The sequence below is a fragment of the Canis aureus genome, chromosome 5 (genome assembly GCF_053574225.1).
Source record: "Canis aureus isolate CA01 chromosome 5, VMU_Caureus_v.1.0, whole genome shotgun sequence".
NCBI lineage: Eukaryota > Metazoa > Chordata > Mammalia > Carnivora > Canidae > Canis > Canis aureus.
The window spans coordinates 687327-711647 of NC_135615.1; the positions used below are offsets into that span (position 1 = coordinate 687327).

General features: G+C 39.8%; 1 protein-coding gene across 12 annotated transcripts in view; it reads right to left on the bottom strand.

The window, feature by feature from the left end:
* The window catches only part of LOC144313594 (ankyrin repeat domain-containing protein 26-like), a 149958-nt gene that overhangs the window by 13175 nt on the left and 112462 nt on the right, over positions 1 to 24321 (bottom strand). The window contains exons 24-25 of one of the 12 annotated variants that reach the window (XM_077896522.1): positions 12865 to 12910; positions 11443 to 11686 (exon numbers count right to left, since the gene is read on the bottom strand). The exons of 8 other annotated variants lie outside the window; for them this stretch is intronic. In XM_077896522.1, coding sequence (XP_077752648.1) covers positions 11673 to 11686; positions 12865 to 12910 — 60 coding nt within the window. In that variant the 3' untranslated portion in view covers positions 11443 to 11672. Of the gene's footprint in view, positions 1 to 829; positions 947 to 11442; positions 11687 to 12864; positions 12911 to 22694; positions 24186 to 24321 lie in introns of those variants that run through there. 3 more of the 12 variants (XM_077896520.1, XM_077896523.1, XM_077896521.1) reach the window with 3 other exon arrangements.

Consider the following 24321-nt stretch of genomic DNA (forward strand, 5'->3'; position numbering starts at 1 on the left):
ATCCTCAGGTTGTTTCTTCATACATGTAATTAAGATTCAGAAAGGCTCCCTAAATTTCAATAGTTCAAATTCTCAAATTCAAGTCTCAAAATTAATTCTCAATTCTCAACGTTAATATGTTCCAATTTACCATTGGAATCTATAATAAAGTTACTCTAAAATACATGTACTATCCAGAGTGGGGGTGAATGGGTGATGGGCACTGAGGGGGGCACTCGATGGGATGAGCATTGGGTGTTATTCTGTATGTTGGCAAATTGAACACCAATAAAAAATAAATTTATTATTAAAAAAAGAAAATGAGTAAAGAAAAGTGAAATAAAACAATTTTTGAATTCCTAATTGACCCAACAGACAATGGTTTGCTCAAAAACCAGCAACCAAGTACTCAGCGATCACAGCTTATGAGTAAGTGAGATGAGGGCCCTACGGCATGAGAAGGAGGAATTGAGAATACTCTGTTCTGAGGAATGTGTATTGTGTGTGAAGCCTGTGAGGGCACTCGGATTCTTTATAAATGCATCCTGCAAACTCTTTAAAAAATAAGAAAAGAAGCATAATCTAGATACTAAGGAGGGAGAGAAAATGCAATCACAAAATGTTGAATTAAAACCAAAGGAAGCAGGAAAACACTGGAAGACATAAAAATAAACAAAGAACAAGGGCAATAACAGACAACAGTAACCAATATGGTAGATATTGATCTAACTATACTCAGGATCATGTTAAATATCAGTGGTGTAAATATGCTAATTAACAGCCATGTTAAGACACTCAACATCACCCAGCATCAAGGAAACGCAAATCAAAACCACAATGAGCTACTTACCTCATACCTGTCAAAATGGCTAAAATGAACAAATCAGGAAATGGCAGATGTTGGTGAGGATGTGGAGAAAGGGGAGTCTTTTTCCACTGTAGGTGGTAACGCAGGCTTGTGCAGCCACTGTGGAAAACAATGCAGAGGGTCCTCAAGAAGTTAAAAATAGAGCTACCCTATGACCCAGAAACTGCACTACTGAGTTTTTGCCCCAAAGATACAGATGCAGTGATCACAAAGGGCACATGCTCCCCAATGTTTGTTGCAGTATTATCAACAAAAGCCAAACTATGGACAAAGCCCGAACGTCCATCAACGGATTAATGGATAAAGAAGGTGTTGGGGGTGTGTGTGTGTGTGTATGTGTGCGTGCGCGTGCACACACACACACACACACACACAGAGCGAGAAATATTACTCAGCCATGAAAAAGAATGAAATGTTGCCATCTGTCATGCTATGGACAGAGTTGGAGAATATAATGCTAAGGGAAATAAGTCAGTCTGAGAAAGACAAATACTGTATGATCTCACTTATGTGGAATTTAAGAAACAAAAGAGATGAATATATTTGAAGAGAAAATAAAAAGAGAGAAGTAAGAAAAGAGACTTTTTTTTAATAGAATTCATTTATTTATTCATGAGAAACACAGAGGGAGAGAGAGGCAGAGACACAGGCAGAGGTAGAAGCAGGCTCCCCGCAGGGAGCCCGATGTGGGACTTGATCCCAGGTCTCCAGGATCACACCCCAGGCTGCAGGCGGCACCAAACCGCTGCATCACCGGGGCTGCCCAATCACAGTTATTTTAAAGTCCGCATCTGGTAGTCACTGAAGGTTGGAGTAGCTGTGCCAATTTGCTAAAATCAGACAGCAATGAAATTTGCTACATCAATTGGCTCTTCCTTTCATGAACAGTTCTCTGTAGGATATGGTGCTATTTGATAGCATCTTACCCGCAGTACAACCTCTTTCAAAATTGGAGTCAGTCTTCTCAAACCTTGCTGCTGCTTTATCAACTAAGTTTATGTAATATTCTGAATCCCTTATTGCCATTTCAACAGTCTTTACAGATTCTTTCCCAGGAGTAGGAATAGGTTGCGTCTCAAGAAATCATATTCTTTTTTCATCCATAAGAAGCAACTCACTATCGGTTGAGGTTTTTTTCCCCCCACTTTTAAAGCCATCATTTTTGGCATTAGTACTTTTAAAAATTTTTAAGTTTTTGCTTAAATTCTAGTTGGTTAGTATGTGGTGCAATATTGGTTTCAGGAGTAGAGTACAGTGATTCCTTACTAATGTATAACATCATGTGCTCATCACAAATGCACCCCTTAATGCTCATCACCCTGTTCGCCCATCTCCCCTCCAGAAACCATTAGTTTGTTCTCTGTAGATAAGAGTCTCCTGTGGTTTGCTTCTCTTTTTTGTCTTCCCTTCCCCTATGTTCATCTGTCTTATTTCTTAAATTCCACATATAAGTGAAATGATATGGTATTGATCTTTATCTAACTGACTTATTTCATCCAAGTTCTATTATGAGATTGCAGCAGTTCAGTCACATCTTCAGGTTCTACCTCTAATTCTAGTTCTCCTGCTGTTTCCACCCCATTTGCAGTTATTTCCTCCACTGAAGTCTTGAGCCCCTCAAAGTCATCCCTGGGGTTTAGAGTCAACTTCTTCCAAATTCCTATTTCTGTTGATATTTTGAATGCTTCTCACGAATCACAAATGTTCTTAATAGCATTTAGCGTGGTCAGTCCTTTCCAGAAGGCTTTCAATGGACTTTTCCCACATCCATCAGAGAAATCAGTATCTATGGCATCTATAGCTGTATGAAATGTGTTTCTTAAATATTAAGCCTTGAAAGTTGAAAATGACCACTTGATCCATGGGCTGCAGAATGGATGTTGTATTAGAGGTAGAAAAACAGCATTAATCTCACTGTACCTCTCTGTCAAAGCCCTTGGGTGCCCAGGTGCGTTGTTAGTGGGCAGTCATATTTTGAAACGAATCTTTTTTTTTCTGAGCAGTCAGTTCAACAGTGGACTTAAAACATTCAAGAAACCATGTCATAAATATATGTACGGTCATCTAGGCTTTGCAGTTCCATTTATAGAGCACAGATAGAAGGGATTTAGCATAATTCTGAAGGGCCCTAGGAATTTCATAACAGTAAATGAGCATTGGCTTTGGCTTAAAGTCATCAGCTACATTAGCCCCTAACTTAGAGAGTCAGCCTGTCCTTTGATGCTTTAAGGCCAGACATTGACTTCTCTCTAGCTATGAAAGTCCTAACGTCCACTATGAGGCTGTTTAATCTACATTGAAAATCTGCGGTTCAGTGTGGCTGCCTTCATTAATTCTCTTTGCTACAACTTCTGGATACCTTGCTGCAGCTTCTGCATCAGCACTTGCTGCTTCACCTTGCACTTTTATGTCATAGAGATAGTTTCTTTCCTTAAACCTCATGAACTAACCTCTGCTAGCTCAGACTTTTCTTCTGCAGCTCAACTAATTAATTATTAGGGCTTTTTTTTTTTTCCAGAGCAGTTTTTGAGTCACAGAAAAGTTGAGGAAAAAGTAGAGATTTCCCACATACCTGTCTCACCCAAAACACACACACACACACACACACACACAGAGAGACAGAGAGACAGAGAGAGAGCCTCTCTTACGTCAAGATTTTCCAGCGGGCAGGGGAGGGGGGCACTTGTCAGAACTGATGAATCGACACTGATACATCATTATTACTCAAGGTCCATAGTTTATATTATGATCCACTCTTGGTGTTATACATTCTGTGGGTTTGGAAGAATGTGTGGTAAAATCTATTTGTCAATATAGTATCATACAAAGTATTTTCATGACATTATTCTTGTATCCCGGGGATAAATCCCACTGGGTCATGGTGAATAATCTTTTTAATGTATTGTTGGAGCCTATTGGTTACTGTCTTGTTGAGAATTTTTGCATCTGTGTTCATCAGGGATATTGATCTATAATTTTCCTTTTTGTGGGGTCTTTGTCTGGTTTTGGAATTAAGGTGATGCAGGCCTCATAAAATGAGTTTGGAAGTACTCCATCTCTTTCTATCTTTCCGAACAGCTTTGGTAGGATAGGTATGGTTTCTTCTTAAAGTATTGATAGAATTCCCCTGGGAGGCCATCTGGCCCTGGACTTTTGTGTCTTGGGAGGGTTTTGATGACTGCTTCAGTTTCCTCCCTGGTTATTGGCCTGTTCAGGTTGTCTATTTCTTCCAGTTCTAGTTTTGGTAGTTTGTGGTTTTCCAGAAATGCGTCCATTTCTTCTAGATTGCCTAATTCATTGGCGTAAGTTTTTAACATCGTTTGTATTTCCTTGGTATTGATGGTGATCTCTCCTTTCTCGTTCATTATTTTATTAATTTGAGTCTTCTCTCTCTTCTTTTTAATAAGGCTGGCTAATGGTTTATCTATCTTATTAATTCTTTCAAAGAACCAACTTCTGGTTTTGTTGATCTGCTCCACAGTTCTTCTGGTCTCTATTTCATTGAGTTCTGCTCGAATCTTTGTTGTCATCTTCTGCTGGGTGAAGGTTTCATTTGCTGTTTCTCTCCAGCTCCTTTAGGTGCAAGGTTAGCTTTTGTATTTGAGTTTTTTCCAGTTTTGAGACGGATGCTTGTATTGTGATGTATTTCCCCCTCATGACTCCTTTTGCTCTATCCCAAAGATTTTGAATGGTTGTATCTTCATTCTCACTAGTTTCCACAAATCTTTTTAATTCTTCTCTAATTTCCTGGTTGACCCTTTCATATTTTAGTAGATGGTCCTTAACCTCCACCTGTTTGAAATCCATCCAAACTACTTCTTGTGATTTCGTTCTAATTTCAAAGTATTATGGTCTGAAAATATGCAGGGGACAATCCCAATGTTTTGGTATCGGTTAAGACTTGATTGGTGACCCAGTATGTGGCCTATTCTGGAGAAAGTTCCATGTGCATTTGGGAAGAATGTGTATTCAGTTGTGTTTGGATGTAGGATTCTATAAATATCTGTGAAATCCATCTGGTCCAGTGTATCATTTAACACTCGTTTCTTTGGAGATGTTGTGCTTCGAAGATCTGTTGATTATAGAAAGCGCTGTGTTCAACTCACCAAGTATAAGTGTATTATTATCTAAGTATGTCTTAACATTGGTTACTACCTGATTGATATACTTGGCAGCACCCACATTAGGTGCATATATATTTATGATTGTTAGGTCCTTTCTAGTATAGATCCTTTAAGTATGATATAGTGTCACTGTTCATCTCTTACTACAGTCTTTGGGATAAACTAATTCATCTCATATAAGGATGGCTACCCCTGCTGTCGTTTGAGGACCATTTGAATGGCAAATTGTTCCACAACCTTTTATTTTCAGGTTGTAGGTGACCTTACGTCTAAAATGAGTCTCTTGTAGACAGCAAGTAGATGGGGCCTGCTTTTTTATCCAGTCAGAAACCCTGCACCTTTTGATGGGGTCATTAAGCCCATTCACGTTCAGAATTACTATTGAAAGATATGAATTTAGTGTCATCATGATACCTATTCAGTTCCTGTTTTTGTGGATTGTTTCCTTGGACTACCTCTTTCTTTTACTGAGTCCCCCTTAATATTTCTTGCAGAGCTGGTTTGGTGCTCATCATATTCTTTCAGTTTCTGCCTATCTTGGAAGCTCTTTCTCTCTCCTATTCTGAATGAGCTCCTGCTCGATAGAGTATTCTTGGCTGCAGGTTCTTCTCATTTAGGACCCTGACTATATCCTGCCAGCACTTTCTGGCCTGCCAGGCCTCTGTGGCGAGCTCTGCTGTTATTCTAATACTTCTGCTCATAAGCGTTAGGGATTTCTTGTCTCTTGCTGCTTTAAGGATCTTCTCTTTATCTTTGGAATTTGTAAGTTTTACTATTAAAGGTCGAGGTGTTGAGTGGTTTTTATTCATTTCCCCAGGGCAGGGGTGGGGGGGAATCTATCTCCTGTATCTGAATGCCTGTTTCCCTTCCCAAGTAAGGGAAGTTCTCAGCTATGATTTGTCCAAATACACCTTCTGGTCCTCTGTCTCTGTCGGTGCCCTCTGGAACCCCAATTAAACGTAGATTTTTTCCTGCTGAGGCTGTCATTTATTTCCCTTAACCTTTCCTCGTGATCTTTTTTTTTTTTCTTTTTTCCTCAGCTTCCTTCCTTGCCATCAACTTGTCTTGTATGTCACTCACTGGTTCTTCTACCTCGTTAACCCTCATTGTTAGGACCTCCAGTTTGGATTGCATCTCATTTAATTGATTTTTAATTTCAGGCTGATGAGATCTCAATTCTGCAGTCATGAAGTATCTTAAATCCCTTATCCTTATTTCTAGAGCCACCAGTAGGTTTAGAATTGTGTTTCTGAATTGGCTTTCTGAATTTGAATTGTATTCCAAACTTTGTAACTCTATGGGAGAGAGGATGTTTCTGATTCTTTCCTTTGTGGTGAATTTTTCCTTCTAGTCATTTTTCTCAGTGCAGAGTGGCCAGAAACAAGTTGTACTGGAAAAAGGAGAAAGATAGAGAGAGAAAAAAAAGGGGGGGGGGGAGGCGGAAACAGAAAACAAAAAACAAGAGGGAGTATCCTCTGATTCTATATATTGTAAATCCCTCGACTTCCCCTGTTAGTTTCCAGCACTGCTTTGGTCAAGAACTTGCTTTCCCTGTCCTTCCAGCTGGTCTTCTGGGGCATGGGCCTGCTTCTACAAGCAATGCTGATTCTCAGAGGTGTGTGCACCTGGGGGAGCTGCCCAGCCCCCTGCCAGGTGCAGGGCTCAGTGGGAGCTGTTTATCCTATGAGGCCCCTCCTGAGTCCCTGGTAAAAAGTGACAGTAGGAGGAACAACAGTGGCGGCGGCCAGGTCTCCAGCCCTGGAGTCAGCTCCCGCAGTAATTACCACAGCTCCCAGTCCGAAGGGGCCTGGGTGCTCCACAGGCGGGCTGCACCCAGAGCAGGAGCCTCCTTACTGCCGTGTGTTCTCTCGGCTTCCGCCTGTCCCGGGGGGAGTGCCAGATCCTGGGCTGCTTCCCCTGGTGCCCTGGGATCTGGGGCCTGTGCCGGTGGAATCACGCTCCTGGGCCATGCAGCCCCCTCGAAGCGGAGCCGCCGCCTGAGCCGCTCCTGGCCCCTCCGGGCGCATGCTGCAGCCCTTTAGGGAGCTCGGCCCATAGTATGTGGCGCCCTCTCCCTTGGGGCGCAGTTCCTCTGTTAGTGCCCCTGGGAGCCTGAGGGCATCCCTGCCCATCCTGGGATCCTGCCCGAACTCCCTGCAAGTGCCTTTCCTTCCGGGAAGATTGGTAAACCTGCATCTCTGGGACTGGCCTTTCCTGTACTGGGGTCACTTGCCGCCAGGTCTGAGCCAGGCTCTTTGCGGGGCCTCCTCCCCCTTGGATGCTTTTCATTTTTTCCGTCTTCCTACTTTGATAGAAGTGAAAACTCTTTTCACTGTAGCATTCCAGCTGTTTTCTCTTTAAATCTCAGGCCGAATTCCTTGTGCTCTCTTAAGTAAAATCCTTTTTATTTTAAAAGTGGCTTAAAAAAATCCATGGATGCTACATTTGTGGTGAGCATAGTATAATGCATACAGAAACCGAATGCCTATGCTGTACACCTGAAACTACTGTAACGGGTTAACTATACTCAAGTAGAAAAAACTTTTAACTCCATAAAATAAAATAAAATAAAATAAAATAAAATAAAATAAAATAGGAGATAAAAGAACTGATGCCACAGATATACAAGTATCACAAGAGATTATTGTGAACCATATTGCAAGCACCCATATTGTGAAGTCTATATGGCCAAGAACAAGGAACAGCCTTGCTCTACACTGAATATTTCTATACCCACTCCTCCAAACTCAGGTTTTAAGTCTTAGTGTTCAATGTGATGATATTTGGAGGTGATGCCTTTGGTAAGTGATTAAGTCATGAAGGTGTAGTCCTCCTGATTTGAGATTAGTGCCCTTCTAAAGGAGGCTGGAGTGAGCTCCCTTGACCCTGTCCCTTATGAAGACATAGGAGGAAGACAGGCACTCATGAACCAGGAAGCAGACCCTCACTGGACACTAATCTGTCAGTGCCTTGATTTTGGACTTCCTAGACTCCAGAACTATGAGAAATAGTAAGATAGTTTATCAAGATAGCTGATCCTGGGGATCCCTGGGTGGCTCAGCGGTTTGGCACCAGCCTTTGTCCCAGGGCATGATCCTGGAGTCCCAGCATCTTGCAAGCCCAAGTCTTGCATTGGGCTCCCGGCATGGAGCCTGCTTCTCCCTCCTCTTGTGTCTCTGCCTCTCTCTTTCTCTCTCTCTCTACATCTATCATAAATAAATAAATCTTAAAAAAAGATAGCTGAGCTGATAGAAGCTCAATATGCAAAGTATTTTTATTTCTATAAGCTATAAACAGGAAATGAAGTTGATTTTTAAAAATAATTTAAAATAGGATCAAAAGTATCAAATAACTGAAAATAAATCTAAAATATATCTTGCAGGATCTTTATAAGAAATTTTTTTAAACACTGAGAGTAGAGCAATTAAAATATTGTTTGGAAAACTCAGTATTATAAATGTCTCTTCCCTTCAAAATATTTATAGATTCAATGCAATCCCAATCCAAATCTTTGCATTGTAAAGCTTCATAAATTGATTATAAAAGACCTATGGAGCCCTTTCCCCCTTTATCCTTTCCGTTCCCAAAGATTTCAGTCCAAAAGCACAGGAACAGAAACAAGGAGCGGTGGTGTCCCAGAGGGAGGTATTGGAGCCTGGCACAGAATTGGGAAGGCATAAATGTAGGAGTGCCACCTGAACAGTCTTAGAGTTCAAGACATAGCATCTCTGAAAGGTGAGTAACTTAGGATGAGGTATCACAGACTTCAAAGGTTCAGGAGGCATCCACACAGGGAAAGAACAGCCCAGCATGGGTTTTCAGAGCCTGTAAGTGAGGCACATCATCTGCAGAAGTGGCCTGGTACAGGGTATCTCAGAAAGGAGGTTTTTATATATCTCAAAGTACTTCTCCATAAAATACTAATTGTAAAGTGCAAAGTTAACATTCTGGGGAAGAAAACTGAAGATACTACTCCAGCGATCAACGTCACCAACCATGGGACAAATCAAAACTGTAGGTCACGTGATATGATGCAATGAGAAGAGTAGAGGACCAGTTCAGTTGTGCTCTTGCTAAAATACATATATGTATATGTATATAAATATAATCTTAATTTTATCATAAGGAAACATAAGATACGTAAGAAAAACCCACACTGAAAAGACATTCTACATTACTGGAATGAACTCTTCAAAGGATTAAAAGTCACAAAAATCAATGGAAAGACTAAGGAACTGTTCTAAACTGAAAGAGACTAAGAAACACAACATCTTAGTTCAGTACATGGTTTTGAATAGGACCTTCCTTGCTATAAAGGATACTACAGACAAATGTCAGAGCTTTAAAAGAATATGAGGTTTATTTTATTTTTTTAGAAGATTTTATTTATTCATGAGACACACACACACAGAGAGAGAGAGAGAGAGAGAGAGAGAGATGCAGAGACACAGACAGAGGGAGAAGCAGGCTCCATGCTATGAAAGGAGCCTGATGTGGGACTCGATCCCCGGTCTCCAGGATCACACCTTGAGCTGCAGGCGGTGCTAAACCACTGCGCCACCGGGGCTGCCCAGAATATGAGGTTTAGATGATAGAGGGGATAGTTGACGTAGCAATTGCACAACTGGGTATTTACCCCATAGATACAAATGTAGTGAAATGAAGGGGCACCTGCACCTCAATGTTTATGGTAGCAATATCCACAATACCCAAACTGTGGAAGGAGCCAAGATGTCCTTCAACAGAGGAATGGATAAAGAAGATGTGGTATGGGACCCCTGGGTGGCTCAGCGGTTGAGTGTCTGCCTTTGGCTCAGGGCATGATCCTGGGATCCGGGAAGAGTCCCATGTCCGGCTCCCTGAATGGAGTTTGCTTCTCCCCCTGCCTGTGTCTCTGCCTCTCTCTCTCTCTCATGAGTAAATAGATGAATTCTTTTAAAAAAAAAGATGTGATATACATACAAAATGGAATATTACTCAGACGTCAGAAAGGATGAAAACCTACCACTTACATCAATGGGCATGGAACTAGAGGGTATCAGGCTGAGTGAAACAAGTCAACTGGAGAAAGACAATGATCATATGGTCTCCCTCATAGGTGGAATATAAGAAATAGTGCAAGGAGGGGAAACTGAATGGGGAAAAATCAGAGAGGAAGACAAACCATGAGAGACTCAACTCCAGAAAACATACTGAAGGTTGCTGAAAGGGAAGTGAATGGGGGGATGGGGTAAATCAGTGATGGTCATGAAGGAGGGCATGTGACGTGATGAGCACTTGGTGTTACATGCAACTGATGAATTATCGAAAACTTTATCTGAAAACGATGACCCTTCTAAATGTTGGGAAATTGAATTTAAATTTAAAAACATAATGTATACCTAACATAGTTTGAATGGGTGTACTTATATGCCAATTTTTAAAAAACACAGTACTGTAAATGTATTTTCTCTTCCTTCTTATCTTTTTTTAAAAGATTTTATTTATTCATAAGAGGCAGAGAGAGAGAGAGAGAGAGAGAGGCAGAGACACAGGCAGAGGGAGAAGCAGGCTCCATGCAGGGAGCCTGATGTGGGACTTGATCCCGGGTCTCCAGCATCACACCCGGGCTGAAGGCGGCGCTAAACCGCTGAGCCACCCGGGCTACCCTCTTCTGATTTTTCTTAATAACATTTTTCTCTAGCTTACTTTATAAGGAGAATATAGAATGGAATACATATAACACACAAAAAATAGGTTAATTGACTGTTTTGGTACAATATTCTGGTCAACAGTAGATTAGTAGTAGTTAAGTGCCTGGGGAGTCAAAAGTTCACAGATTTTTACACAGAGGATCAGTGCCCCCCTAAGCTCCACATTATTCAAGGGACAATTGTATTAGTGTTGATTTTCTGATTGGCAGGGTTGTACGGTAGCTATGTGGAATGTACTGACTTGCAGGATATAGGGGCCACAGGAATTGAGCACAAATTAACAATTTACTTTCAAACCATTCTGGAGGGAAAAGGTCGTTTTCTCTATTTTTTCTTTTCTCTAATTTTAAGACTCTTCTCAAAAAGTAAATTAAAAAAAAAAAGAAAAGATAAAAAGCCTTAGGCAAATCTTTTTCACCATGAGGAAAGAACTATGAATAATAAGTATTTAAAATTGAAATTATACACAGGGTTTATGGCACTATAAAAATTGAAATACATACAAACATTGGTGATAGCTTTAGCAGCAGTATATCAAAATGATGTGTGTCTAAATCCATATGTCTAGTAATAAAACATAGAAAATACAAAAAAAAAAAAAACAACTACCAATTACCAGCCCCAAAACATTATCAACAACTTGGTCCGATCTACTTGGGCAGATTGGAGCCTGTAAAACTCAATAATGCTGGTTTCCATGTAGAAAATATGCTTAAATTTAATCAGATGCCAAGAAACATAGCTTAAAATAATATATAAACTTTCATTACACACGATATAACAACATTTCCTTTAATAAAGATTTTTTGTACATCAGATATTTACTGGGAAACAATTAAAATGTTATATTAAACATCTAGGTAATAAACTTTTACTATATAGCTTTCAGATCATATACTTTCTATTCAAAATCTCTACATATTCTCGTGATGCTTGCAGTACTAGATCTTGATTTACATTTGATTCGTCAGTAGGTCCTAAAGGAGAAGATCTACAGAATCCTGATTCTCAATCATGAGCAACTGAAAAAGAGAAAGAATAATATTCTTTATCTGAAATACTTTGTAGTTAACTAGAAGTTAGTAAAAAAAAAGTTGGAATCTTCTGAGTGTTAAAAGGATGAAAAATATCTACATATAACTACAATATAAAATACAAGATTACTATTAAATCAAGTTTGCTCACGATTGCCCATTGAATTAATTACTACTGTGGATAAACACTAGAGCTTCTGGTTTTCTCATTACAAGATGAGATTGCAAGCTGATGGCACAGTCCACCCCTGAACAATCATATACTATCAACTGAAAAATCTAACAGGCAATATCTAGAGTCAAATATATCATGGCAGGTTTAAAACAAGACATTATAAGAACACACAGAAGGGACATCCTGGTTTTCTATCAATATTGTCTGCTTTTCTGTGGAGGGAATAGGAAGGCTGATACCTGAAAGATTACTCTCTGCAAAGCAGCAGAGTAGGGTAATGGCGACAGAGAAGGCTCACCAATGTGGCAAGAACCAAATTGATTTGGGTGCTTATATTCCATGCTAAGAAACCTGGAATTTTACCCAATGGCAAAACCAGTGGCTGGAGATTGAAATGTCACCTGTCAAGGGACAGCTATATGAACTATATAATTGCTTAACTAAGTATTACTGAGACAAGTCTGGTCTGTTTGGTCTTCTACCACTAGCAGAAACAAGAATTTGAGAACGCCCACATTTTCAGATTGACAGTTCCATAGCGATGGCACAAGTGAAGGAAGATTACAGCCAAAAGTGCTAACAGGCATACAGGCTGCAGGTTTTTAAAAAAGGTATGAGGGATCCCTGGGTGGCACAGCGGTTTGGCGCCTGTCTTTGGCCCAGGGCACGATCCTGGAGACCCGGGATCGAATCCCACGTCGGGCTCCCTGCATGGAGCCTGCTTCTCCCTCTGCCTGTGTCTCTGCCTCTCTGTCTCTCTCTGTGTGGCTATCATGAATAAATAAATAAAATCTTAAAAAATAAAAATAAAAAAGGTATGAAACACGATGACCAAATGAGGAATAAGTCTCTTATTCACTATGTTTATGTTTTACATTTTTTATTAGATATATCTAGACAAAATTTTAACAAGGGGAAGGGATGCCAGTTACTATTTGTGGTTTATTTCAGAAATTAATGACCATCTAAATTTGTGAATTTGGCAACATACCTTCTTTTAGTTCTCTGATTATACTGTCTTCCAACATCTGCTGCATCTGAAATAAGTTAAACGTTACTTACAATGTTCAAGTTAAACAAGAGACATTATTGTAGGAATTTTATTTTGCTTATGAAACGTGGTCTGGAAATGATACTTTTAGAAAGTAAAAGCTACAATTTGCTTAAATAGAAAGCTAATCACATAAATAAAATAAATCCCTACTTATTTTAATCTGGATAACTGAGAAGAAACCTATAATGCTGTTTAGAGGATTCTAATAAAAAGTACAATTAATATTGATCAATCGAATATACAGAATTTCTGGAAGAAGAGGACGATGGTGGAGGAGTAGGAGACCCTAGTTTTGTCTGGTGTCTGGGATTCAGCTACATAGGTATCAAATCATTCTGAACACCTGTGGACTCAGACAGAGATCCAAGAAAAGAATTGTTGCAATTCTACAAATAGAACAGCGACCGCTTTCTGCAAGGTAGGAGGTGTGGAGAAATGAATCAGAGGCATATATGAGAAGATTAAACCAGGGCGGCAGGGAACCTCTGGAAGCCAGAAGGCAAGTCCTGGAAAGTGATATAGCAGCAGAGTGCACAACCAGAACTTTTAAGAGGTCTGTTCCAGTGAGGACATCCCTGTCTGAAAGATGCTCAGGTGGCAACGGGGGGCAGCATCCTAAGTGGGACGGACAGTGTGGTCTCAGGATCCCTGGGGGGGCGGGGTCACAGAAGGAATGGGGGCGGCGCCTGAGTATGGCAGTTGCCAAGGCGTTTGAGCGGGGAAGCCAGTTGCAATCAGTGAGCCCAGGAGTGGGCATTCAGCTCAGTGTTGCCATAAACCCCAAACCGAGGAACAGTCAGGTGACCACTTTCCAAGCAGGAAAAACTGGGCAAGACCTCCTCCTTCCCCCCAGAGGCACAGTGTGAATGGGAGCTACAGGGGTCTGCAAAGTTTGGAAAATCGAAAGGGGGTCTGTGCTTGAGATAAAAATGCTTGGTCACAGGCTGGGTGAATACAGAGTGCAGACAGAAACCAGGGAGACACAGTAGGGAGTGAGATCTTTCAATTCCAGGGCTGGAAATTAGGAGGCCACCATTTTCATTCTCATCCTCTAAAGCTGCCCAGAAAGCCTTCAGGGAACAAAAGCCACAGAGAGCAATCTGGAGCTGCTTACCTGGCCTGGCCCCCTGGCAAGGGTGGTGCAATCCCACCCTAAGCAAAGACACCTAAGAATCAGTGCAACAGGCCTCTCCCTCAGGAGGTCAGCAACAACTTCCTGCTAAGACCAACTTTACTCATCATACAGAGCTGCAGAACTCCAGTGCTAGGGGCAAACAGTATACAGAACTCATGGCTATTTCTCATGACTCCTTAGTCTTTCTATTTTAATTTTCTTTTTGCTTTCAACCATTTTCTTCATTTATCAACTCTTACAATTTACCTTTTTACACTTGCATTCAATCCTTTCACTGCTCTTAATATTATTCCTGTATATATTGAAGTTTTTCTTTCTGTACCATTTCGGGAAGTAGTTCCTTCTAAGAAATAGACTAAAATACAACCAGAATCTACTATACTGCTCTATTCTCTTCATCTGTCTGATTATAATATTTTTAAAATCTATCTTAATTTTCATATTTACAGTTACATTCTATCCTTTCATTGCATTTAATTTTATTTTTGCATATAATGAAGTTTTTCATTCTTTACAATTTTGGGATGTAGTTTCTTCTAACAAACAGACCAAAATAAACTTATGATATAGTATATTGCTCTGTTCTGTTCAACTGGCTGATAATATCCTTTTTATTTTGACTTTTAATTTCCATTTTTACACTTACATTCTAGACTTTCCTTGTATTTAATTTTATTTTTGTATATATACAAGGTTTCCTCTTAACCATTTGGGGATGCAATTTCCTAACAAAAAGACCAAAATTCACATAGTATCGGTGTACTGCTCTGCTCTCTTGATCTCTCTAATTCTATTATCTCCTTTGTTAACCTTTAAATTGGCTTCGGGTCTCTTCTGATTTGTTTAGCATGTATTTATCTGGGGTCATTCTTGATATTTTTCTATTCTGTTCTCTCACTCATCTCTTCTTCTCTGGACAGAATGACAAGATGGAAAAACTCACCGCCACAAAGAGAACAAGAGGTAGTACTGACTGCCTGGAACCTAATCAGCATGGATAGAAGGAAGAGGCTGGAGCGAGAGTTCAGAATAATGACCATCAAGATAATAGCTGGGCTTAAAAGAAACACAGAGGACATTAGAGAATGCCTTTCTGGAGAAATAAAACAACTGATATCTAATCAAGTTGAGATAAAAAAGGCTAATCTTAGTGAGATGCAATCAAAAATGAAGGTTCTAACTGCTAGGATAAATGAGGCTTCACAGAGAAGTAGTGATATAGAAGACAAAACAATGGAGAATAAAGAAGCTGAGGAAAAGCGAGAGAAACAACCACTGGACTATGACAGGAGAATTTGAGAGATGATTCGTACCACACAGCAAAACAATGTTAGAATAATGGGGATCCCAGAAAAAGAGGGGAAGGAGGGGGCAGAAGGCATATTTGAGCAAATTATAGCAGAGATATTCCCTCATCTGGGGAAAGAAACAGGCACTCAAGTGCCAGGAGGCACAGAGAACCTTCCTCAAAATCAATAAAAAACAGGTCAATATCTCCAATATAATAACAAAGCTTGCAAATTTCAGACCCAAAGAGAAAATCCTGAAAGCAGCTTGGAACACGAGGCCCTGAACCAAGAAGGAGAGAAATATTCAACTGGCAGCGGATCTATCCAAAGAGACCTAGCAGGCCAGAGAGAGCTGGCATGATATACTCAGGGTGCTCAAGGAGAAGAGTCTACAGCCAAGAATCTTATCCAGCAAGGCTCTCATTCAAAATACAAGGGGAGATAAAAAGCTTCCAGCACAAACTGAAACTAAAAGAATTTGTGATCCCTAAAACAGCTTTGCAAGAAGTGGTAAAGGGGAAACTTTAAGCAAACAGAGAGCCCAAAAGTAACACAGACCAGAACACGGACTTTACACATAATACAATGGCACTACATTCATATCTTTCAATCCTTTCTCTGAATGTAAACAAGTCAAATGCCCCAACCAAAACACACAGGGTATCACAGTAGATAAAAAAAAAGCAAGACCCACTGATATGCTATCTGAAAGAGACTCATTTTAGACACAAAGACAACTTCACATTGAAGGTGAGGGAGTGGAAAACCATTTATCATATTAAAGGACATGAAAAAAAACTGGAGTGGCAATATTTATATCAAACAAATTGAATTTTTTTAAGATTTTATTTATTTATTCATGAGAGACACACAGAGAGCGAAAGGCAGAGGCACAGGCAGCGGGAGAAGCAGGCTCCGTGCGGGGAGCCTGATGTGGGACTAGATCATGACCTGAGCCGAAGGCAGATGCTCAACCACTGAGCCACCTGGTCATCCCACAAATTGGATTTTAAACCAAAGACTGCATTAAGAGAAGAAACAACAACAAAAGATGAAGAAACTCACTATGCCATAATTAAAGGGTCTATCCAAAACTAAAATTGGACAATTATAAGTTTTAATGTGTCTAAAGTGGGAGCAGCCAACTATATAAATCAACTTTCTGTTAAGATTTCATTTATTTATTTATTTGACACACACACACACACACAGAGAACACAGGCAGTGGCAGCAAGAAAGAGAGAAGCAGGCTCCCCACTGAGCAGGCAGCCTGATCAGGGCTTGATCCCAGGACCTTGAGAACATGACCTAAGCCAAAGGCAGAGCCTTAACCGACTGAGCCACCCAGGCCACCTTATAAAGCAATTAATAACAAAAATAAAGGAACACATGGATAGTCATATAATAATAGTAGGTACTTTAACACAACACTACTGTAATGGCCAGATCATCTAAGCAGATGATCCACTAGGACGCAAGGGCTCTGAATGACACATTGCACAAAATGGACTTCACAGATAACTTCAGAGCACTCCATCCTATGACAACAGAATACACATTCTTCTCGGGTGCACATGGAACAAACATTCTGCACAACAGATCACATACTCAGTCACAAATCAGCTCTCAACTGGTACCAAAAGACTGGGATCATTCCCTGCATACTTTCAGACCACAATGCTTTGAAACTGGAACTCAATCTTGACAGGAAATTTGGAAAGAATTCAAATACACAGAGGTTAAAGAATCCAACTGGGGCAGTAAGGCACATTTTAAAACCTCATAGAAACAAATGAAAATGGAAACACAACTGCTCAAAACATTTGGGATGCAGCAAAGGTCATGGAAAGAGGATAGTATATAGCAATGCAAGCCTTTCTCAAGAAATGAGAAAGGTCCTAAATACACAACCTAACCCTACACCTAAACGAGCTGGAAAAGAACAGAATATTAAAGCCTAAAACCAGCAGGAGAAGAAAATTCATAAAGATCAGAGCAGAAATCAATGAAATAGAAACCAAAGGAACAGTAGAACACATCAATGAAGTCAGGAGCTGGTTCTTTGACAGAATTAATAAGATCGATAAACCCCTGGCCAGACATATCAAAAAGAGAACGGAGCCAAAAAATTAGGCAATCTAGAAGAAATGGACGCATTCCTGGAAAGCCACAAACTACCAAAACTGGAACAGGAAGAAACAGAAAACCTGAACAGGCCAATAACCAGGGAGGAAATTGAAGCAGTCATCAAAAACCTCCCAAGACACAAAGGTCCAGGGCCAGATGGCTTCCCAGGGGAATCCTATCAAACGTTTAAAGAAGAAACAATGCCTATTCTACTAAAGCTGTTTGGAAAGATAGAAAGGGATGGAGTACTTGCAAATTCGTTCTATGAGGCCAGCATCACCTTAATTCCAAAACCAGACAAAGACCCCACCAAAAAGAATTACAGACCAATATCCCTGATGAACATGGATGCAAAAATTCTCAACAAGATACTAGCCAATCGGATCCAACAGTACATTAAGAAAATTATTCACCATGACCGAGTAGGATTTATCCCCGGGACACAAGGCTGGTTCAACACTCGTAAAACAATCAATGTGATTTATCATATCAGCAAGTGAAAAACCAAGAACCATATGATCCTCTCTTTAGATGCAGAGAAAGGATTTGACAAAATACAGCATCCATTCCTGATCAAAACTCTTCAGAGTGTAGGGATAGAGGGAACATTCCTCAACATCTTAAAAGCCATCTACGAAAAGACCACAGCAAATATCATTCTCAATGGGGAATCACTGGGAGCCTTTCCCCTAAGATCAGGAACAAGACAGGGATGTCTACTCTCACCACTGCTATTCAACATAGTCCTGGAAGTCCTAGCCTCAGCAATCAGACAACAAAAAGACATTAAAGGCATTCAAATTGGCAAAGAAGTCAAACTCTCCCTCTTTGCCGATGACATGATACTCTACATAGAAAACCTAAAAGCCTCCACCCCAAGATTGATAGAACTCATACAGCAATTTGGCAGCATGGCAGGATACAAAATCAATGCCCAGAAATCAATGGCATTTCTATACACTAACAATGAGACTGAAGAAAGAGAAATTAAGGAGTCAATCCCATTTACAATTGCACCCAAAAGCATAAGATACCTAGGAATAAACCTAACCAGAGACGTAAAGGACCTATACCCTAAAAAGTATAGAACACTTCTGAAAGAAATTGAGGAAGACACAAAGAGATGGAAAAATATTCCGTGCTCATGGATTGGCAGAATTAATATTGTGAAAATGTCAATATTACCCAGGGCAATTTACACGTTTAATGCAATCCCTATGAAAATACCATGGACTTTCTTCAGAGAGCTACAACAAATTATTTTAAGATTTGTGTGGAATCAGAAGACCCAGAATAGCCAGGGGAATTTTAAAAAAGAAAACCACATCTGGGGAAATAAGATCATGAATGAAAGAAGACAGATCACGACCAGCACCAGAGAAATACAGACAACTATAAGAACACATTCTGAGCAACTATATGCCAACAAACTAAGCAATCTGGAAGAAATGGATCCCTTCCTACCAAAACTGAAACAGGAAGACACAGGAAACCTGAACAGACCCATAACCAGCAAGGAAATGGGAGCAGTCATCAAATATCTGCCAACAACCAAGAGTCCAGGACCAGGTGGCTTCCCAGGAGAATTCTACCACACATTCCAGGAAGAATTAATCTATTCTTCGGAGCTGTTTATAAAAATTAGAAATGGAAGGGAAACCTTCCAGCGTTCTCTGTGAGGCCAGCATTACTCTGATCGCAAAACCAGAGCAAGACCCCACCCAAAAGGAGAATTACACTCCAATATCCCTGATGAACATGGATGCCAAAATTTTCACCAAGACACTGGCTGGGTGGATTCAACAGTACATTAAAGGATTATTCACCATGTCCAAGTGGGTTTTATGCCTGGGCTGCAAGGGTGATTCGACATCTGCAGATGAATCAATGTGATACACTACAGAAATAAAAGAAAGGATAAGAACCATAGGATCCTCTCAAGAGATGCAGAAAAAGCAGTTGACAAAGTGCAGCACCCTTTCCGGATCAATACTCTTCGCAGTGCAGGGAGGGGGGGGAGCATATCTCAATATCATAAAAGCCATCTACGAAAAGCCCACACCTGATGCCATTCTTAAGGGGAAAAACTGAGAGCTTTGCCACTAAGGTCAGGAACACGACAGGGAAGTCCACTCTCTGGACAACCAGTGTTGTTCGACATAGCCTCAGCATTTAGACAACAAAAAGAAATAAAAAGGCGTCTGAATCAGAAAAGAACTCAAACTCTCACTTTTCTCAGAGGACATGATATCCTATGTGGAAAACCCAAAAGACTCCACCCCAACGTTGCTAGGACCCTTTCCTGAATTCAGCAAAGCAGCAGGATAGGAAATCCATGCACAGAAATCAGTTGCATTTCTATACACTAACAATGAGATGGAAGAAAGAGAAACTGAGGAGTCGATTCCATTGACCATTGCAGCAAACACCATAAGATGCCTAGGAATAAACCTACCCAGAGAGACAAAGGATCTATACTCTGAAGATGACAGGACATTCTGGAAAGAAATTGAGAAAGGTGTAAAGAACTGGAAATACATTCCATGCTCATGGATTGAAAGAATTAAATATTGTTAAAATGTTTATGCTAGCTCCATCAATCTATATATTCAATGCAATCTCTATCAAAATACTACCAACTCCTTTTATACAGCTGGAGTAAATAACGGTAAGATTTGTTTGGAACCTTAGAAGACCCCGAATAGCCAAACATATGTTGATAGAGGTAGCCATAGCTGGTGGCATTACAAGCCGGACTTCAAGCTCTATTTTAAAGCTGTGATCAACAAGACAGTATGGTACTGGCACAAAAGCAGACATGTCGATCAATGGCCCAGAAGAGAAAACCCAGAAGTGGACCCTCAACTCTATGGTCCACTCCTCTTCAACAATACTGGAAAGAAAATCCAATGGAGACAAAGCAGTCTCTTCAACAAATGGTGTGGGAAATCAGACCACCACATGTAGAAGAATAAAACTGGACCATTTTCTTATGCTATACACAAAAATAGAGTCAAAATGGATGAAACACCCAAATGTGAGATAGGAATCCATCAAAATCCTAGAGGAGAACACAGCCAGCAACCTCTGTGACCTCGGCTGCCGCAACTTCTTGCTAGAACATGTCACCAGACGCCAAAATGACCTACTGGGAATTCATCAAGATAAAAAGCTTTTGCACAGCAAGGAAATAGTTGACAAAACCAAAAGACAACTGACAGAATGGGAGAAGGTGTTTGCAAATGCCTTATCAGATAAAAGGCTGGTATGCAAAGTCTATAAAGAGCTGATCAAAGTCAACACCCAAAGAAAGATAACCCAATGAAGAAATGGGCAGAAGAAATGAAAGGACATGTCTCCAAAGAAGACATACATATGGCCAACAGACACATGAAAACATGCTCAACATCAGCTGGCACTAGAGAAATACAAATCAAAACCACGGTGAGTTTCCCCCTCACACCTTTCATAATGGCCAAAATTAGCAAGTCTGGAAATGACAGATGTTGGCGGGAATGCAGAGAAAGGGGGATCCTCTTATGATGTTGGTGAGAATACAACCTGGTGCAGCTCCTCTGGAAATCAGTACCGGAGGTTCCTCAAAGAGTTGAAAAAGGAGCTACCTATGTAAAACCCAGCAATTGCGCTAGAAGGTATGAATCCCGAAGATCACTTTGGTCGGGATCCAAAGGGGCACCTGCACCCATATGTTTATACCAGTAATATCCTCAATAGCCAACCTGAGAGATATGGATGTTCTTTGAAAGAGGTATGCATAAAGAAGATGTGATGTAGATATAAATAAATAAGTATCATATTTATTTATTAGACAGAGAGAGAGAGGGAGGGAGAGAGAGAACAGAATATTACTCAGCCAATAAATAATGAAATCTTGGGACCCCTGGGTGGCTCAGTGGCTGAGAGTAGGCCTTTGGCTCCGGGCATGATATATATATCATAACATTATAAGCTAGTTAATTGAATTTAAATAAAAAATAGTAAAGAAACCAATGGAGCTAGGAATGTGAAATAAAAGAATATACATAACTTCTGAAGGATCTTTGTAACTTCTGTTACAAAATTGTAAACAAGAGTCATTTTACACTTTAATAGTTTGTGATTTTCAGAAAAAGTGCCCTTTATGAGAGATTAATCATTTGTTTAATAAATTATTCCTCCGAATGAACTTTCCACTTTTGCACTTTTGCACTTTTGATTTTGCACTCAACAAAATCTTGAGGTATGTTGTATGCTCTATTTTTCAGCACAGACTCTTAAATACATAAAACAATGGAAGTGGGACTACATAAAGTCATGTGGAATTTCTCCCGGTAATATTGAGTAAAACTATTTTGTTATCTATATGATGACTGATGTACTTCTTTTCATGTGAACACAGAGATTTCAGAAAATCTGCTTCAGGAAAGGAAAAAATATAAGCTAGCACTAGTTTTCCAACTTAGTTTCGCATTGATACGTTTCTAGAATTAGAAACAAGGAAAAGAAATTTTAACTGTAACTTTGTTTCCTTTCTATGAATTAGGACCAATTTTTGAAGCACCTGACTTACTATAGTTATCATTATCTACTTAATTATGAAATATTTAGGAATATTTCAGACTACAGTTGACCTTTGAGCAACACAGTGGTTAGGTGCACTTACCCCCGTGCAGTCAAAACTCTGTATAATTTCTGATTCTCCCAAAATTTAATTACTAATAGCCTACTGTTGATGGGAAGCCTTACCAATAACACAGTCCATTAATACATGGTTTGTACATTACATGTGTTATATAATATATTCTTAAAATAAAGTAAGCTAGAGAAAAAAAGGTTATTGAGAAAAACATAAGAGAAAATACAGTACAACACAACAGCCAAGAAAGTCCATGTGTAGGCTAACTAGACCTGCAGCTTCAATTCCATGTTGGTCAAGGATCAAATGTGCATTACAAATATTCCCATCTAGAATGCTCTTATTTCTTATAAAAGGCATCCTCTCATTGAATTCCCAAAATAGGGTCTAAGTACGGTACTAAGTGGTGCCTAGGTGGCCCAGTCACTTAAGTGCCTGCCTTCATTTCCTTAAGGAATGATCAAAGGAATATAATGATCTTTTCGCCAAAAGTCTTTTCCTAAATACTTGCTTCTGTGACCCTGGTTTATTTCCAGGTGAGAATTGAGTTAGATGGTAGAAATAGCTTGCAATCCATTAATAAAGAGAACATATTTGCAATTTTATTTATACTTTTCCATTTATCAAAAACATAAGAGGGTAAGAAAATTATACACATAAAAACAACGTATCAGCAAATTTTAATTCGAAGACTCATTAATTAGAAGGATTTTCTCATAACAGTTTGTTTCCAAACTACCAATCATAGAAATCTAAGGTTCCATTGGGGATACTGTAGGATTGAGGGACAAAAGTCTCCAGCTGTAGTCTCATCTCTCTTTTAGCTACACAGCTCCACTGGTCTCGGTTTTGTATAATACAGTTTAATGCAAAAACAGAAACAAACAAAAAAACAAAACAAAACAAAAACAAATTAAGTTCCATTCTTTGAAAAAAATATTGTTTTCCAAAAGGTAGTCACTAATTTAGTCAAAGTCCCTAATTTTTTTATTTTAATTTTTATTTATTTATGATAGTCACAGAGAGAGAGAGACAGAGACACAGGCAGAGGGAGAAGCAGGCTCCATGCACTGGGAGCCTGATGTGGGATTCGATCCCGGGTCTCCAGGATCACGCCATGGGTCAAAGGCAGACGCCAAACTGCTGCGCCACCCAGGGATCCCAAAGTCCCTAATTTTACATAAGAGACAAGAAGGCCTCAGAAAGATTGCAGTTTGCCTCAGGTCAAAAGACCAAAGAGTTGCAGGCCAGGAATGTGCTTTAGGTCCTCCTGAGCTGAGAGTTTTTATGCCAGTTACTTCATCATCTTCAGGAAAAATACCTACATTTTTAACTATAACTGACTGAAAATGAACACATAAAAGTTTGTCATGTGGCTCAATAACGACTAGGCATGAGGCACAAAACAGCTTTCTAATTAAATTATAAATTTTAAAGTCTAAAGTGTAATTTAAATTATAAATTTTAATGTTTTATGAATAAAAATACAGCAATGGAAATGATCTTTACTCCTATTGGGAACAGTTAATAGACTGCATTTATAAGCACAAATTTTTTAAACCACAAGACACGGAACTTGAAGGAGAAAATCTTTAGTTGAACCAAAGAGGCTGAAATGGAGGAAACTCTTCCTGGAAAGAATTATTCTTTTCCTCCAGATAAAACTTGGTTTACCAAAATCAATCAACAAATGAGTTATCTATGTTGTGGATTATTAAACACAAAACAGACTTCTCTTTACCACCTAGTATGCTCTGTCCAACCTCTCATCATTATGAGAGTTGGTATGTACAAAAGACAGGACTAACTTTAATTTAAATCCAGTCAGAAATTAGAGGTAAACCATCATTACCCACAAGTGGATTTATCTCTACCTTCCTCACAGCAGGAAGGGAGATTTGCCTAATGAGTGAATTGGGGAGAAGGCACTAGGCAGTGCTTAGGAGATTCCAAATCTCTTTTTTGAAAAGATGTGCTCACCCATGGTAACATGAATTCAGGTCTGCTCTCATCTTCGTGGGATGGGCATCAAACATTTGTTTCCTCCATTTACAACTGTGTGGGGAAGTGCCTAATTTGGGATAAAGAATTGGGAAGCCCACTGTGGCTACATACCCACCCAAACCACATCCTCCAATCTGTTAGCATGTATTAGTAACAAAGGCTACTAAGTTTAACTCCATCTGCCTGACTCCTGTGCTCTGAAC